The following is a 17,072-nucleotide window of genomic DNA, read 5'->3' on the forward strand; positions in this document are numbered from 1 at the left end:
ATCCAAGGCCTTATTCAACCAGTCTACAGTTTAATATTTTAAGACTTCAAGTCATTCTGTATAAGAGTGTCTGCTAAAATCACAGTAGTTATGTGCACTGTGTAATCCAAGGCCTTATTCAACCAGTCTACAGTTTCATATTTTAAGACTTCAAGTCGTTCTGTATAAGAGTGTCTGCTAAAATCACAGTAGTTATGTGCACTGTGTAATCCAAGGCCTTATTCAACCAGTCTACAGTTTCATATTTTAAGACTTCAAGTCGTTCTGTATAAGAGTGTCTGCTAAAATCACAGTAGTTATGTGCACTGTGTAATCCAAGGCCTTATTCAACCAGTCTACAGTTTAATATTTTAAGACTTCAAGTCGTTCTGTATAAGAGTGTCTGCTAAAATCACAGTAGTTATGTGCACTGTGTAATCCAAGGCCTTATTCAACCAGTCTACAGTTTAATATTTTAAGACTTCAAGTCGTTCTGTATAAGAGTGTCTGCTAAAATCACAGTAGTTATGTGCACTGTGTAATCCAAGGCCTTATTCAACCAGTCTAGAGTTTAATATTTTAAGACTTCAAGTCGTTCTGTATAAGAGTGTCTGCTAAAATCACAGTAGTTATGTGCACTGTGTAATCCAAGGCCTTATTCAACCAGTCTAGAGTTTAATATTTTAAGACTTCAAGTCATTCTGTATAAGAGTGTCTGCTAAAATCACAAACATTTAAAATTTACTGTATTCTACCTCCTAGTACTCATCTAATTGACAATACAATTTTAAAAAAAACTGACATTCTCTCTTCCTGGGCAGCTGTCATCTTCCTGCGGCCCTCGGTCTTGGGCACGACCCTGGCCTGGTCTCTGGGTGTCTTAAGGCCAACACCAGCCTCCCACCCCACCTCCTCCTGGCCATGGCTGGACTTTTTGGCAGAGCGAGGCACCGTCTGGGGGATCCACACACCACTTGCTGTGCTGCTGTGAGGCCTAGGCCAACATGCCGGAGATGTTGATGAGGGCGATGGAGCATTGGGTTCATTCTTGGTGTCGGTGTCTGCCGACCCGTTCTCCATGTCTCGGTTTTCCTCGGCGCTGCTTTTCTGTCCCATCGCAGCCACAGCTGCATGCATGGCCCTACTCAGAGCCGTGTTCTGCCATTGGCTTCCTGTTATCCCGGTGGAGGCTCGAGAGGCAGCCTTCCATATCCGAGTGCTGGCTCCTGCTCCTCCAGCCTCGGCCCTGTGCTGTGATGCAGCCCTCTGAATATCACCTGGCTTCGTAGCTGCAGTCTTGTGCCCAGGACCAGTAGGGCCTTGGATGATGGGTTTAGGTCCAGTGACAGGTTGTTTCTGCCCTGCTGGTTTACTGGATCTCTCTGGGAGTGGTTTGGAATCAGTCCTGCTCACAGCTTGGCTCCTCCTTTGCCCATTGTCCGCAGCCAAGGCAGTTGTCCTCTGGTTAGTCTCACTCACGCCAGTGAAGGGATTCGTTCTCCTCTGAGTAGTAACTGGTGGCTTTTGGGTCACAGCTGGGACTGGGCTGGTGCTTGGGCATGCTCTGTTCAAGACCAAGGGGGTGAAGGAGACTGATGCTGGAGCAGCGACGGTGGTGCTTCTAGGCTGCACCTGGACAGACACAAGACGTGTCTTGGTTTTAACCATTATGCTCGGACTCATTCTGGCACTACCGGTGTTGGGCCGCGTGCCGGCTGTGTTGGGCCGCGTGCCGGCTGTGTTGGGCCGCGTGCCGGCTGTGTTGGGCCGCGTGCCGGCTGTGCTGGGCCGCGTGCCGGCTGTGCTGGGCCGCGTGCCGGCTGTGCTGGGCCGCGTGCCGGCTGTGCTGGGCCGCGTGCCGGCTGTGTGGAGAGTGTTAGCGGGTTTCCCAGTATTATTTGACTTTGGTCTGGTTGTGTTGGCTGAATGTGTTCTACCAGCGTTTGCCAGGGGTATGGCTGAGCTAGGGCGTGTGTTGCCGACTTTAACAGCTGGATTAGGCTGGGTTCTGGGTTGGTTGGTGGTGCCTGGGCATCTTTTGGTAGGGACAGTGGATTGTGATCTGGCTGGAGCCATCTTCAGGCTGGTTGAGTGACTTGGGGCAACCGCAGAAGGCTTTGTAATGCCTCTGAGCACGTTGAGACGTGCGGTACTCGATGCTGCAGAGAGGAGACCGTTGGCGGAGCTCTGTTTGTTGGTGGTACTGCAGAAGGTGCCTGTGGTTTGGGAAACGGCGTTGGCCATCAGAGGTTGAACCTTCACCACTCTCTTTTTCATCTTGAGAGCATTTGGACCCCGGTTCTCTTTTCCCGGGTCCAGCTGTAATTACAAAACAATATCAGTTGATATAGTTCGTAACCATTTCCTGCTTAAAGACACCTCAACGTGTCAGTTAATTAGTATTGTAGATGTCACTTAACAGATGCAGTAGTGAGTGCACACTTTTTAATTTAAAAAAAATGTCCATACTGGTACCTCGTAGGAATCAAAACCACAAACCTGACATTGCAAGCGCCGTGCTCAATCATCTGAGCCACACGGTACCTACTATAATTCAAGCCTCACTATATAACTGATAGTGAGCAAACTGACAGGTTTGCTTTGCGAGAGATGGTGTCAAGGAGAGGAAAGTGATTGGCTACAATACTTACATCATCCTTCACGGTAGACACGGTGATCTGCTTTGCTTTAACGGCATCTCGAAGATAAGGTCTGAAATCAGTCATGTGTGATAGGACATTATTTACAAAAGACTACGGATAAAACATGTCAAGCTGAAATATTGCAACTAGTTAATACCGTAGGGCTTTCACTCGCTACAATACAATACCATGCATAGAAAAACAGGGCAATTCAAGAGGGAGCACCAAAATGAATGTGAAAACGTCATTCTCGTTGCCTGATGTCATAAATGACATCTAATTAATTACATTTATTTATCAAGACCTTTTTTTCTCCTTTTACATCAGCCGATGTCCCAAATTGTAGAGAACAACGTTAACATACTAGTACTTGACAGTGTTGATGAAATAAGAACGTTCATTTGCTGTGACCGTTACTAGTTTAAACTGCGCCTCTCTTGGTTGTATCCCTTTCATTTAAGGTGTTGTGAGATGGTATCATTTGGAGATGATTCACCTCCAGATCCTTGGCTTTCATCATTTCAGTAAAGCAGAAGCCAAGGGATTCGTAAGAACAGAGGTTACAAATGAGTGGCAAGAGTTGTGGAACAGGAAGTAAGGGAAGACACCTGTATAAGATCCAGGAAAAGGTGGAGGCAGGGAGTCCTCAGGCCAAGAGAGAAGGGAGGAAAGTGTAGGTACAAGGCTGAGACTGGGACACACAAGGCTCAATAGTAAGTTGAAAGTGGTGGGGGAACATGATCATCGTCAAACCTCTCAGATGGAGACAGTGGAACATGTTATATTTAAGTGCCAAAAATACATGAGACAAAGGGAGTAGTTGTTATTAGATTTGAGGAGTAATGGGTGTTGAATAGCCTGGATTAAGTGAACTGCTGGGGAAATCTTCTGGGGATGAAGTATTTAATTATGTATTTTGTTTCCTAAGGGGGGGAAGATTATTGGGTTGGATTTAGACCTTCGCTGTCTCTGATCCACGCCCCAGTCCAGTTGGTGGCAGTAATGCAGTTTAAAGTTGGTTACCAACCGCCATATAAAATCCACAGAATAATAATAATAATAATATACAATGCAAACAATAACCGATTGTCTTCGCGGAGGGTGGATATTGCAATTCAGTCTGTTAGGGTTAATTATTTATTTACAAAGCTATTCAGTTTTCTATTCAGCGGATTTAATTTTGAAAAATGCCATGTTTTCACTCACGAACATGCAGCCACTAGATAGTTTGTCAGTTTGACGTTCGTAGTTAGCGGCTGCCGCGGAGCAATGACCAGATTTTGATCATAACAATTCCATTAACGCTAAATTCTCAGAGTAAATCTTAGGCAACTTTTAAACCATATATGGTAGAGACATGGGGTTTGGACTATTGTTTGTTTGACTGATTTTGTATAAACATATAGACATTTGTATAAACCTTGAATGAATGAATCATCTTATATAGGCTATATAATGGCCAAGAAGATAGCCGTCAAGCCATGATGATTTCTTACTTTGGGTTTGGTGGCTTCAGTCTTCCTTTTGCTGCTAAGTACTCTATCAACTGCTGCTTGCGCAATTCTGTGAAAGACAAGAAGCAACTTTAAAACAAACCCTACATTTACTCCTCCACTATTTGGTCAATGGTGGTAAAGATAGCTAGCTAATTAACATTACCACTATTTGGTCAATAGTTAACATAGTTAACATTACCATTAAATTAGCTGGCTAACGTCAGACAGCTAGCCCTAGCTGCAACATTGTTGTTCTAACAGGTGATGGTTCTAGCTAGTTACGCTAACGTTACTCGTTTAGGGAGTCAATAAGACAGCCCAATGTTTATTTTTTATTTATTTTACCTTTATTTAACCAGGCAAGTCAGTTAAGAACAAATTCTTATTTTCAATGACGGCCTGGGAACAGTGGGTTAACTGCCTGTTCAGGGGCAGAACGACAGATTTGTACCTTGTCAGCTCGGGGGTTTGAACTCGCAACCTTCCGGTTACTAGTTCAACGCTCTAACCACTAGGCTACCCTGCCGCCAAAAGACTCCAATAGTTTCCTCTGAACTAAACTAACGTTAGTGTGTACCCTAGCCTATATCTAGTTTTTCCACTGTACGAATGATAAAAACGTATTGTTTACATTATATTATGACTTAACGACAACTATAGTTAGTTAGCTGAAGAAGCCTGCTAACAAGCTAGCAGGCATTGTTAGCAAGCAAATAATAGAGCTAGCGGAATATTAGTTAACGTTAGCTACACCATACCTTTTCTGTTAAGTTGGGCAACAATTTCTTCCGCGTCCATTGCTATTTGTAATCTAGTCACTTGAGACATGTTATTTTAGTGGAATACAAGTTATGGTTTGCTAGCGAGCTAACATAAACAAACCGACTTCATCTATTTCGTGGTCTGTTTTGAAATTGCCGGGGCAACGCCACTCTTCTCCCATTGGCTCGTTCAAATATTTGAAAAAAAACCACGCCCAATCAGACAGCTACTCCAATGCTTCTTTTAATTCTGTAGGTTTTATATGGATGGTAACATTGAAAGGGGTGGGGAACATCTGACTGGGAGGTGTGATCATTGTCAGGAGGAGATGATGGAACATGTGGAACATGTTCTATTTTAGTGCCAGAAATATGAGACAAAGGGAGCAATTGTTATTAGATTTGAGGAGTAGTGGGGTTGAAGAGCCAGGATTAAGTGCATTTTTGGGGAAATCTTTAGGTGATGTAGTTTTTAATTATGTATTTAGTTTCGTTAGGGAGACGAGATTATTGGGTAGGATTTCAAATCATCCCCTGAAGATTTCCCCAGCAGTTCACTTAATCCAGGCTCCGCAAGGCTATCAAACAAGCTAAGCGCCAGTACAGAGACAAAGTAGAATCTCAATTCAACGGCTCAGACACAAGAGGCATGTGGCAGGGTCTACAGTCAATCACGGACTACAGGAAGAAATCCAGCCCAGTCACGGACCAGGATGTCTTGCTCCCAGGCAGACTAAATAACTTTTTTGCCCGCTTTGAGGACAATACAGTGCCACTGACACGGCCTGCAACGAAAACATGCGGTCTCTCCTTCACTGCAGCCGAGGTGAGTAAGACATTTAAACGTGTTAACCCTCGCAAGGCTGCAGGCCCAGACGGCATCCCCAGCCGCGCCCTCAGAGCATGCGCAGACCAGCTGGCCGGTGTGTTTATGGACATATTCAATCAATCCCTATACCAGTCTGCTGTTCCCACATGCTTCAAGAGGGCCACCATTGTTCCTGTTCCCAAGAAAGCTAAGGTAACTGAGCTAAACGACTACCGCCCCGTAGCACTCACATCCGTCATCATGAAGTGCTTTGAGAGACTAGTCAAGGACCATATCACCTCCACCCTACCTGACACCCTAGACCCACTCCAATTTGCTTACCGCCCAAATAGGTCCACAGACGATGCAATCTCAAACACACTGCACACTGCCCTAACCCATCTGGACAAGAGGAATACCTATGTGAGAATGCTGTTCATCGACTACAGCTCGGCATTCAACACCATAGTACCCTCCAAGCTCGTCATCAAGCTCGAGACCCTGGGTCTCGACCCCGCCCTGTGCAACTGGGTACTGGACTTCCTGACGGGCCGCCCCCAGGTGGTGAGGGTAGGCAACAACATCTCCTCCCCGCTGATCCTCAACACTGGGGCCCCACAAGGGTGCGTTCTGAGCCCTCTCCTGTACTCCCTGTTCACCCACGACTGCGTGGCCACGCACGCCTCCAACTCAATCATCAAGTTTGCGGGCGACACAACAGTGGTAGGCTTGATTACCAACAACGATGAGACGGCCTACAGGGAGGAGGTGAGGGCCCTCGGAGTGTGGTGTCAGGAAAATAACCTCACACTCAACGTCAACAAAACTAAGGAGATGATTGTGGACTTCAGGAAACAGCAGAGGGAACACCCCCCTATCCACATCGATGGAACAGTAGTGGAGAGGGTAGCAAGTTTTAAGTTCCTCGGCATACACATCACAGACAAACTGAATTGGTCCACTCACACAGACAGCATCGTGAAGAAGGCGCAGCAGCGCCTCTTCAACCTCAGGAGGCTGAAGAAATTCGGCTTGTCACCAAAAGCACTCACAAACTTCTACAGATGCACAATCGAGAGCATCCTGGCGGGCTGTATCACCGCCTGGTATGGCAACTGCACCGCCCTCAACCGTAAGGCTCTCCAGAGGGTAGTGAGGTCTGCACAACGCATCACCGGGGGCAAACTACCTGCCCTCCAGGACACCTACACCACCCGATGTCACAGGAAGGCCATAAAGATCATCAAGGACATCAACCACCCGAGCCACTGCCTGTTCACCCCGCTATCATCCAGAAGGCGAGGTCAGTACAGGTGCATCAAAGCTGGGACCGAGAGACTGAAAAACAGCTTCTATCTCAAGGCCATCAGACTGTTAAACAGCCACCACTAACACTGACACTGACTCAACTCCAGCCACTTTAATAATGGGAATTGATGGGAAATGACGTAAATATATCACTAGCCACTTTAAACAATGCTACCTTATATAAATGTTACTTACCCTACATTATTCATCTCATATGCATACGTATATACTGTACTCTATATCATCGACGGTATCCTTATGTAATACATGTATCACTAGCCACTTTATACTATACTATGCCACTTTGTTTACATACTCATCTCATATGTATATACTGTACTCGATACCATCTACTGTATCTTGCCTATGCTGCTCTGTACCATCACTCATTCATATATCCTTATGTACATATTCTTTATCCCCTTACACTGTGTACAAGACAGTAGTTTTGGAATTGTTAGTTAGATTACTTGTTATTACTGCATTGTCGGAACTAGAAGCACAAGCATTTCGCTACACTCGCACTAACATCTGCTAACCATGTGTATGTGACAAATAAAATTTGATTTGATTTGATTTTGATTTGATTCAACCTCATTACTCCTCAAATCTAATTACAACCGCTCCCTTTGTCTCATGTATTTCTGGCACTGAAATATAACATGTTCCACTGTCTCCATCTGAGAGGTGTGACGATGATCATGTTCCCCCACCACTTTCAACTTACTATTGAGCCTTGTGTGTCCCAGTCTCAGCCTTGAGTGTCCCAGTCTCAGCCTTGTGTGTCCCAGTCTCAGCCTTGTGTGTCCCAGTCTCAGCCTTGTGTGTCCCAGTTTCAGCCTTGTGTGTCCCAGTCTCAGCCTTGTGTGTCCCAGTCTCAGCCTTGTGTGTCCCAGTCTCAGCCTTGTGTGTCCCAGTCTCAGCCTTGTGTGTCCCAGTCTCAGCCTTGTGTGTCCCAGTCTCAGCCTTGTACCTACACTTTCCTCCATTCTCTCTTGGCTTGAGGACTCCCTGCCTCCACCTTTTCCTGGATCTTATACAGGTGTCTTCCCTTACTTCCTGATCCACAACTCTTGCCACTCATTTGTAACCTCTGTTCTTACTAATCCCTTGGCTTCTGCTTTACTGATGAACAATTCCATCTCAACATTAGGATGTTTAAGAGCCTGGATGTTCTCTTGATAAGTAAGTGAATTGGACCATTTTCCAGTCCTGCTAAGTTTTCAAAATGTAACAAGTACTTTTGGGTGTCAGGGAAAATGTATGGAGTAAAAAAGTACAGTATTTTCGTTAGGAATGTATTGAAGTAAAAGGAAAAGTTGTCAAAAATATAAGTACTGAAGTACAGATACCCCAGAAAACTCCTTAAGTAGTACTTTAAAGTAGTTTAACTTTACACCACTGATATTATTACTGGTATAAACCTCTCATATTTGTTCTTGTTGTGGTTCTGGTATTTGATGGATGTTGTCTGATTCTTTACATTGTTCTTCCAATAACCATGTTATTACAGTAGCCAACCATAATAATCGATGACAGAGAACATCAATTTCCATTTGAATATTTATTCAAAAGAGCACATATGTAGGACAATTCAAAATGTTTGCATGCATCAATGAATAAGTGCAACATCAACATATTGACAAATAAATACAATCATAAATAAGTATAATCACTGAAATATAAATACATTAATAAATAGTAGAACAATATTATGATTAGTAGAAATGTAATTACAGTAAGCAATACGTTCATTTTGGCTTTCAGCAATAAATACGGTACAATAAATATCATGGGCGCTTGCAACAATCTGACTCAACGGCGCCATCTTGTGGTAAAATTTGACCAAGTCAATACACCACAATGGTGAATTGCTCTAGTAGTACACACATACATACATACATACAACCTGAAGAAGTTATTGTGTCTTACAAACATACACCTAATCTTTAGACATACAGAAAGTGACAATTCATTCCTGACCACATAAAAAGAACATTGAATTATATAGGATCTCTATGAGAGATCTGTGGTGTCCGTTTCGGCACCCACCTTAGTTGTGGCGCTGGACAGTGAATGTGGTGTTGCGGTTGAGGGTTGCCCTCTGGCACATGTTCACCATCTTGGTGTTGTCCTGCTGTAGGGCCGTGCTGATGAACCAGTTCCTGTAATGGGCAGACTCCAGGGTACTGATGTCAACTCCGGTGTCCTGTTTGTAGAAGAGGAAGCGTACCATGTCGCTCTCATGGTTGATGGACTTCAGCTGCTCCTTGTCTGCCACCTCCTGGAGAGAGAGATAGAGATAGATGGTCAGGGGTTTCAAATCAATGGCAGACTCAAAACTGACTTAAAGGTCAAATGTCATACACCAGGGGTCAAATGTCATACACCAGGGGTCAAATGTCATACACCAGGGGTGGATAGAAATGTTACTCTGGCTATTGGTTTGAGTTTGTGGCTGTTGGAACCAATGACTTATATAATCAACACATCATTGGTTGGAACAAGCCGACACACTGTCACTCTCCAGGACTAATTAATAGTCATCCTCGCTGTATCCCATTCCCAGTCACATTTCACCAGGGTCGGTCTCTCTTGGTCTCTCTGGCAGTTTCTTTTAATTACACTGCAACTCAACCTTTTACATTCTACATATGATTCAGACACAATGTTGATGATGTCAGCATTCTTCAGCTCAGGCACCATCTCCATTGCCATCTCTACGTGGTGCATGATGCGGTCCAGGTCTGACTCAAACAACTCCAGCCTCAACAGACAATTATCCTATCTATAAATACTGAATGACAATATATTCAGCAGTAGTAGTGCTATTTACCTCTAGGTGCAGGGTGGGCGTGCCTTCTGATGTGATGCAGGATAGGTAGAGGTTGGATCCCTTGATGCCCAGGGCTACAGGTCTTGCTTTAGTCTCACTGGGGACAGGCGTGATGTACGTAGACAGGTTCAAATGCACTGAGGACAGAGGAAAGGAGAAGAGAGTCAGTCAGCATCATTCATCAGAACTCAACTGTGAACTAAGTACGCTACCTATCTGTCAGTCTCAGGGTGGGGTTGGTTTTAACCTCTCCACTGAATCTCATATTGCTCATATGTACCTAACCTTTCCAATTATTTCAGATTCATAGGAAGTGCCACTGCTTAGTGCCCCAAGGCAAATTGTAATTTCATTAATTTAATGATCTATGGTCGCCAAAGAACACACTCAAAAGTCTTTGGCAAAATGTAACGCACTATGTTAAGACTATGTTAAGACAAATGCAAATTGGGACTGAGCCTTGGTTGTTAACATACCTTTATGGTAGCTGCTGCCTCCCTGCAGCATTATGGCATGCAGCTCCATAGACCCTTCGTTGAGCACCCAGCACTTATTCTCAGAGTCAGTGACACTACACTCGTACTCTCCTTTACTGCTGAAAGCAGCTCTGCTGCTGGCTTCAGTGCGCGCCGACTCCAACTCCAACACTATATGTTTTGATGAGGGGGGGAGAGAGAGGAGAAAGCAGTTAGAATTAAGCGATGTGTTGGGCATGCATTCTAAGTGGTATTCTATAGTGTGAACATTGGAACATAGCCCAGTGGTGATAGCTAATGGTATTATAGTGGTACACATTGAAAATACCCCGTTCTGTTTGTGCTGTCTTGTCAACTCCTATGGTCATTGTCATCAGAAGCAAGACAGTACAATCAGACATGGGGCCAGGCTAGCCCCGAAGGGGCTCCTCTAATCCAGTCCAGTGATCTTTGACCTACCTTCCACTGCGCTCTCTAGCAAGAAATTTAACAGGCCCTCATCTCTTCCCAGGGTAAACCCCTTGCCACCATTTAGCCTCTCCATGGCGATGATGAGGTTGGCCACACAGCGCAGGGTGATGGGGTGATGGGATATCTCCACATCCAGACCCTGAGGCAGTTTGGAGCTCCATGCTACACTGGCAGAGGTGTTCTGACCAGGACAGAGAAAGTCGATTCAACATTCATCCAACATTGTTGCATCAGTGTATGGAGAATTGTGGTTGGTCTGTTTTTTTCCTTTCTTCTGTTTTAACATTTACTGTAGAATAACATTTGAATGTCTGTCATGCCTGAATATTGTAGGTCTGTCTTATCATCATGTCTAAGTTGGGACTCACCTTCATTAGACTGCAGTTTGACTCAAATTCCATATTGTCTTTGTAGTTAGATCTGGAAAATAAAAACAGATATTTTAAAACTCCTGTCCATCATAGATTGTATCATGCTTAGTCAGTTGCTTAAAGATGGCCAAGATCTGGAAACACATTCAGAGATCTGGTGTAAACAGGCAATCAATATAGTTAGTCCTAAATAAAACGTTTTTACTAAACACTATATAGAAATAAAGACTGCCACAACAGATCAACAACATAATACATGGTCAGTCGTACAGTAAGAGTAAGTTTATGGTTGCCAATGTGAATAAAAACAGACTCTACATTTCATTTACCTGGATGAATAGGTTTGTAGTTGGCTGTTTTGTAGTTTGTAGATAGTAGGTACTAACGTCTTGTTTCTAGTCCTTGGTCCTTGTTGTGAGTCCCAACTTGTTCTCTGAACCAATGTTTTCTGACTACATGTGGTAACCTGTATGTCTTATATACATCCTGGGCACACTCTCCAGAAATTCCCCTCTACGCACACGGGAGGAAGGACAATGGTTTAGTCTCACCAGACCAATGAGTGACAAGGTATTTTTTAATGACTTTGGTGATGAAATACTGGACTCACACCCAACAGGATGGGGGGATGGGGTGTAATTGTTTTGTAATATTGCCAATTTACTTCATTCAAAGAATTGATGTTGTGTTTTCATGCTGTTCTTGGCCAGGATTCCCTGAGAAATTGTATTTCAGATCTCAATATTACTGGATGAACAAAATATTAAATATTGTTAATGTCAACACTACGTAACATTAGTTACGATTAGACAAATGTACATGTCTGTATTATAATATACTTTGCATAACTTCCTTTTCTAAAGGACTTCTCATTCATTATGCGTTTAAAGTGTTGATAACGGCTATTTTCTTAGAAGGGCTATTTTCTAAGACGGTTTTCAGTGGCAGTTCTAGCTTGTATGGCTCCCTGGATGACCCTCCCCTTCAACCCCCCCCCCCCCTCCTCCTACCAAAATAGAAAAGCATCGTTCTGCACTAACCTTCATTTTATTCAGACATTTGGAACAACACAAATAAATAAATCATAACATTTAAAACTATATAAATATAAAAATATGTACAAAAATAAGACAAGAAAAAAAGAAGTAACAAAGACAAATAGAAACAAATGTGTGTTGATATTGGCACTCGAGCATCAATACATTACTCATCCCACAACACTGTTAACCAAGAGTCATGACTAAGCCAATTCACCTTGGTGGTGTGCAGACTGGATTTATATTATTCTTAACCATTTCACACAAACCAGAAAAAAATGCAACAATATGTCTGTGAAACTATATATTCAGAGTATTATGAATGAATTGTGGTTTATTTGGTAGCATTTCGTAGTGTGACAGATTTGACTAATTCCATTAGTACTGGACAAAGTTAGAGGCTCGCTATTTGATAGATTCACCCGCCCCCCTACCCCGGACTTCCAGTGTGGAGACCTGAGGTCAACCTACCCCCGCCCCCCTACCTCGGGCTTCCAGTGTGGAGACCTGAGGTCAACCTACCCCCACCCCGCTACCTCAGGCTTGCAGTGGGGAGACCTGAGGTCAACCTACCCCCGCCCCCCTACCCCGGACTTCCAGTGTGGAGACCTGAGGTCAACCTATCCCCACCCCGCTACCTCAGGCTTGCAGTGGGGAGACCTGCGGTCAACCTACCCCCGCCCCCCTACCCCGGACTTCCAGTGAGGAGACCTGAGGTCAACCTATCCCCACCCCGCTACCTCAGGCTTGCAGTGGGGAGACCTGAGGTCAACCTACCCCCGCCCCCCTACCTCGGACTTCCAGTGAGGAGACCTGAGGTCAACCTACCCCCGCCTCCCTCCCCATCTCGTACTTCTGAGTGGGAGACCTGAGGTCAACCTACCCCCGCCCCCCTACCTCGGACTTCCAGTGAGGAGACCTGAGGTCAACCTACCCCCGCCCCCCTCCCCATCTCGTACTTCTGAGTGGGAGACCTGAGGTCAACCTACCCCCGCCCCCCTACCTCGGACTTCCAGTGAGGAGACCTGAGGTCAACCTACCCCCGCCCCCCTCCCCATCTCGTACTTCTGAGTGGGAGACCTTCCCAGGCAGTAACCTGCCTAGCTCACAAACTCGAATCAGGGCGCCCACTTCGACAAGGTTAACTGACCCACAGTCCCACACTGTGACATGATATCATTGACGTGACCTGCAAATGAGCGATAGAAAACCGATCGCGCCAATGTCACTGTTCCAAATGTTTTTGTGCGGGCACCCAGTGTCGCCCCCGGCAAGATGCCGACCTGGGCGGCTGCCCATGTCACCTATACCTAAATCCGCTACTGGACGGGTCTACACTGGAAATGACTGTAATATCATATGTGGTTGTTTTTTCCTACTAAACTTAGATGAATGCACTGACTGTCAGTCGCTCTGGATAAGAGCCTCTGCTAAATGACTGAAATGTCATATAATGCAAATGTAAGTGCTAATACAATATACTGTGTTTTAATCATTACCTTTTTTCCTAAAGTCCTAGGAAACTAAACTTCAACCATTTCTAAAGATGTCTGAGTTTCTATGTTTCCCTTTGACATCAACATTTTGGTTCTATTCTTTAATTTCCTAATATTGTCAATCAAATATTCTGCGACGCCTGCTTACATTTCATGGACTTTCAGATGTGAGAAAATTCCTCACCATATTGTGAAATAACAAGGAACTGACTACATTATTTCCTCACTTCCTGTGTGATGTCACGAGAGTCTAGAATCTGCCAGCTGGATAGATTTCCAGTACAGACGGGCAGACTCTTGGACTGTGTCCAACTTCCTACTACTATATTAGCCTTTACCCTTGCCAAAAAGGTGTTAGACATTGTTAAGACTCGTTCAGGGGAATCTCCCCAATTCACTAAAATATCAGGACTATGTCTATAATATGTAGGCTCCCTATGGAGCTATGCTTAATATCCGGTCAGTATGTTCAATAACATACCACAAAACAAGTATTATTCTAGTATATTGTGTTTGGCTCAATAAAGTTTCACCTGGAAAGAATAACTACTGTACTCTGAATAAAAAAAAGTGGTGTAACAGTAAATCAATCCTAATCAGCCCTGTAAACTGGGTGAAACACATGGCATTAGAATGTTGACTACATCCCAGAACCATCCCAATGTATATCTGGGGTGTGTCTGAAATGCCAATCCTATTCCCTGTACAACACGCTACTTTTGACCTGGGCCTATAGGGGAATATGAACCCTGGTCAAATAAAACATTTGTTCACTACGTAGGGAATAGGGCTCCATTTCGGACGCATCCTGGGTCTTTCGCTGTTATGGATCTTACAGAACCGGATCAGCAACGGAATTCCCAGTGATGCAACGTGTGGGAACACGTCAAGGATTTCTCAAGATGATACTTGACTACCCTGCTTTCGCTCTTAACATCGGAATTTCACTTTCTGATATTATCATTCATGATCGACAGCGATGGCTTATTTTGAAATTAGGTATTCCTATTTTGGTTTTTGAGGGTATTCAAAAATAGAAAAATGTCCTTCTGACAATGTACAGTGGGGCAAAAAAGTATTTAGTCAGCCACCAATTGTGCAAGTTCTCCCACTTAAAAAGATGAGAGAGGCCTGTAATTTTCATCATAGGTACACTTCAACTATGACAGAAAAATCCAGAAAAATCACATTGTGGGATTTTTAATGAATTTATTTGCAAATTATGGTGGAAAATAAGTATTTGGCCAATAACAAAAGTTTCTCAATACTTTGTTATATACCCTTTGTTGGCAATGACAGAGGTCAAACGTTTTCTGTATGTCTTCACAAGGTTTTCACACACTGTTGCTGGTATTTTGGCCCATTCCTCCATGCAGATCTCCTCTAGAGCAGTGATGTTTTGGGGCTGTTGCTGGGAAACACGGACATTCAACTCCCTCCAAAGATTTTCTATGGGGCCCCATTCATTCTTTCCTTTACACGGATCAGTCGTCCTGGTCCCTTTGCAGAAAAACATCCCCAAAGCATGATGTTTCCACCCCCATGCTTCACAGTAGGTATGGTGTCCTTTGGATGCAACTCAGCATTCTTTGTCCTCCAAACACGACGAGTTGAGTTTTTAACAAAAAGTTAAATTTTGGTTTCATCTGACCATATGACATTCTCCCAATCTTCTTCTGGATCATCCAAATGCTCTCTAGCAAACTTCAGACGGGCCTGGACACGTCTGGCACTGCGGGATTTGAGTCCCTGGCGGCGTAGTGTGTTACTGATGGTAGGCTTTGTTACTTTGCTCCCAGCTCTCTGCAGGTCATTCACTAGGTCCCCCCGTGTGGTTATGGGATTTTTGCTCACCGTTCTTGTGATCATTTTGACCCCACGGGGTGAGATCTTGCGTGGAGACCCAGATCGAGGGAGATTATTAGTATTGTATGTCTTTCATTTCCTAATAATTGCTCCCACAGTTGATTTCTTCAAACCAAGCTGCTTACCTATTGCAGATTCAGTCTTCCCAGCCTGGTGCAGGTCTACAATTTTGTTTCTGGTGTCCTTTGACAGCTCGTTGGTCTTGGCCATAGTGGAGTTTGGAGTGTGACTGTTTGAGGTTGTGGACAGGTGTCTTTTATACTGATAACAAGTTCAAACAGGTGCCATTAATACAGGTAACGAGTGGAGGACAGAGGAGCCTCTTAAAGAAGTTGTTACAGGTCTGTGAGAGACAGAAATCTTGCTTGTTTGTAGGTGACCAAATACTTATTTTCCACCATAATTTGCAAATAAATTCATTAAAAATCCTACAATGTGATTTTCTGGATTTTTTTCCCTCATTTTGTCTGTCATAGTTGAAGTGTACCTATGATGAAAATTACAGGCCTCTCTCATATTTTTAAGTGGCAGAACTTGCACAATTGGTGGCTGACTGAGTACTTTTTTGCCCCACTGTATGTGGGCCTATTCCACAATATTCAATAGGCTACATCTGTCGGTACAATCTTTGATTGAGAAATTGACATCATTTAAAAAATACAAATTGCACTACACCACTGCATCTACTGAATGTTTAAATCACGACCTTTCTTCCTAAAGGCCTCGGAAATGAAACTTCATTACTGAAGACGTCCGAGGTCATAGAGCTAAATGGAGAGTGAGCATGTTGTTTCCTCGGGTGAAATGAAAGAAGTTTTGATTCTATTCTATAATTTCTTAATATCGTCAATCAAAATATTCTGTGATGTCAAGCCTGCTTACATTCCGAGGACTTTCAGATGTGAGATAGTTCCTTTTATCATCTCGGCTCGTCATATTGTGAAGTCACAATGAACTTAATCTATTATTTCCCCACCTCCTTTAAAAGTAGAACACTATTTAGGGAATAGGGTGCCATTTTGGATTCAGACTGGGTCTTTGTTGTTATGGATATCCCAGAACCGAACAAGGAACAGAATTCCCAGTGATGCAACATCTTTGGAAACATGTCAAGTATTTCTCAAGATGATATTTGACAGGCACTACCACACTTCAGCTCTTAATCTTTGAATTTCACTTCCTGATTTACACACATGGTATCGGTTTACAGGCCATGCCATTTCTGACAACAGAAAAAAAGAATACTCAAAAAGAGACCACAGATTGTCACACAATGACACCTCATTCATGTTTGAAGAAGTTGTGTCAGGCGATGTGTCTGCATAGCGTGTTCGTAAGTGTAATATTCTTTTTAAAATCTGAATGGCTTTAGCCCATGTCACATACCATGTATGATACAACTCATGACATCATTCCTCATCAATTGGCCAAGCAGGTTCATATTCATAGTGTGTAATTCAAACATTAGGGGGGGGGTTCATACTCACAGTGTATCATTAAAACATGCTAAAATGAAAAGTAAAGG

At 43.8% G+C, this 17,072-nt stretch overlaps 2 protein-coding genes across 3 annotated transcripts in view; both read right to left on the bottom strand.

Annotated features, from left to right (window-relative positions):
• ckap2l (cytoskeleton associated protein 2-like) overlaps positions 1–5,086 on the bottom strand; it is a 44,934-nt gene extending 39,848 nt beyond the window's left edge. The window contains exons 1-4 of one of the 2 annotated variants that reach the window (XM_036936380.1): positions 4,876–5,085; positions 4,118–4,184; positions 2,631–2,691; positions 782–2,298 (exon numbers count right to left, since the gene is read on the bottom strand). In XM_036936380.1, coding sequence (XP_036792275.1) covers positions 782–2,298; positions 2,631–2,691; positions 4,118–4,184; positions 4,876–4,945 — 1,715 coding nt within the window. In that variant the 5' untranslated portion in view covers positions 4,946–5,085. Of the gene's footprint in view, positions 1–781; positions 2,299–2,630; positions 2,692–4,117; positions 4,185–4,875 lie in introns of both variants that reach the window. The other variant, XM_036936381.1, reaches the window with a different exon arrangement.
• Positions 5,087–8,551: 3,465 nt separating this feature from the next.
• On the bottom strand, positions 8,552–11,613 carry LOC110536401 (interleukin-1 beta-like). Its single transcript, XM_021622166.2, has 6 exons — positions 11,478–11,613; positions 11,146–11,197; positions 10,766–10,958; positions 10,307–10,477; positions 9,831–9,967; positions 8,552–9,278 (listed from the first exon to the last, which is right to left on the bottom strand). Exons 2-6 carry the CDS (start codon positions 11,176–11,178, stop codon positions 9,048–9,050), a joined length of 765 nt encoding a protein of 254 aa, XP_021477841.1. The 5' UTR covers positions 11,179–11,197; positions 11,478–11,613; the 3' UTR covers positions 8,552–9,047.
• Positions 11,614–17,072: the final 5,459 nt, after the last annotated feature.

The sequence above is a fragment of the Oncorhynchus mykiss genome, chromosome 11 (genome assembly GCF_013265735.2).
Source record: "Oncorhynchus mykiss isolate Arlee chromosome 11, USDA_OmykA_1.1, whole genome shotgun sequence".
NCBI classification, from domain to species: Eukaryota; Metazoa; Chordata; class Actinopteri; order Salmoniformes; family Salmonidae; genus Oncorhynchus; species Oncorhynchus mykiss.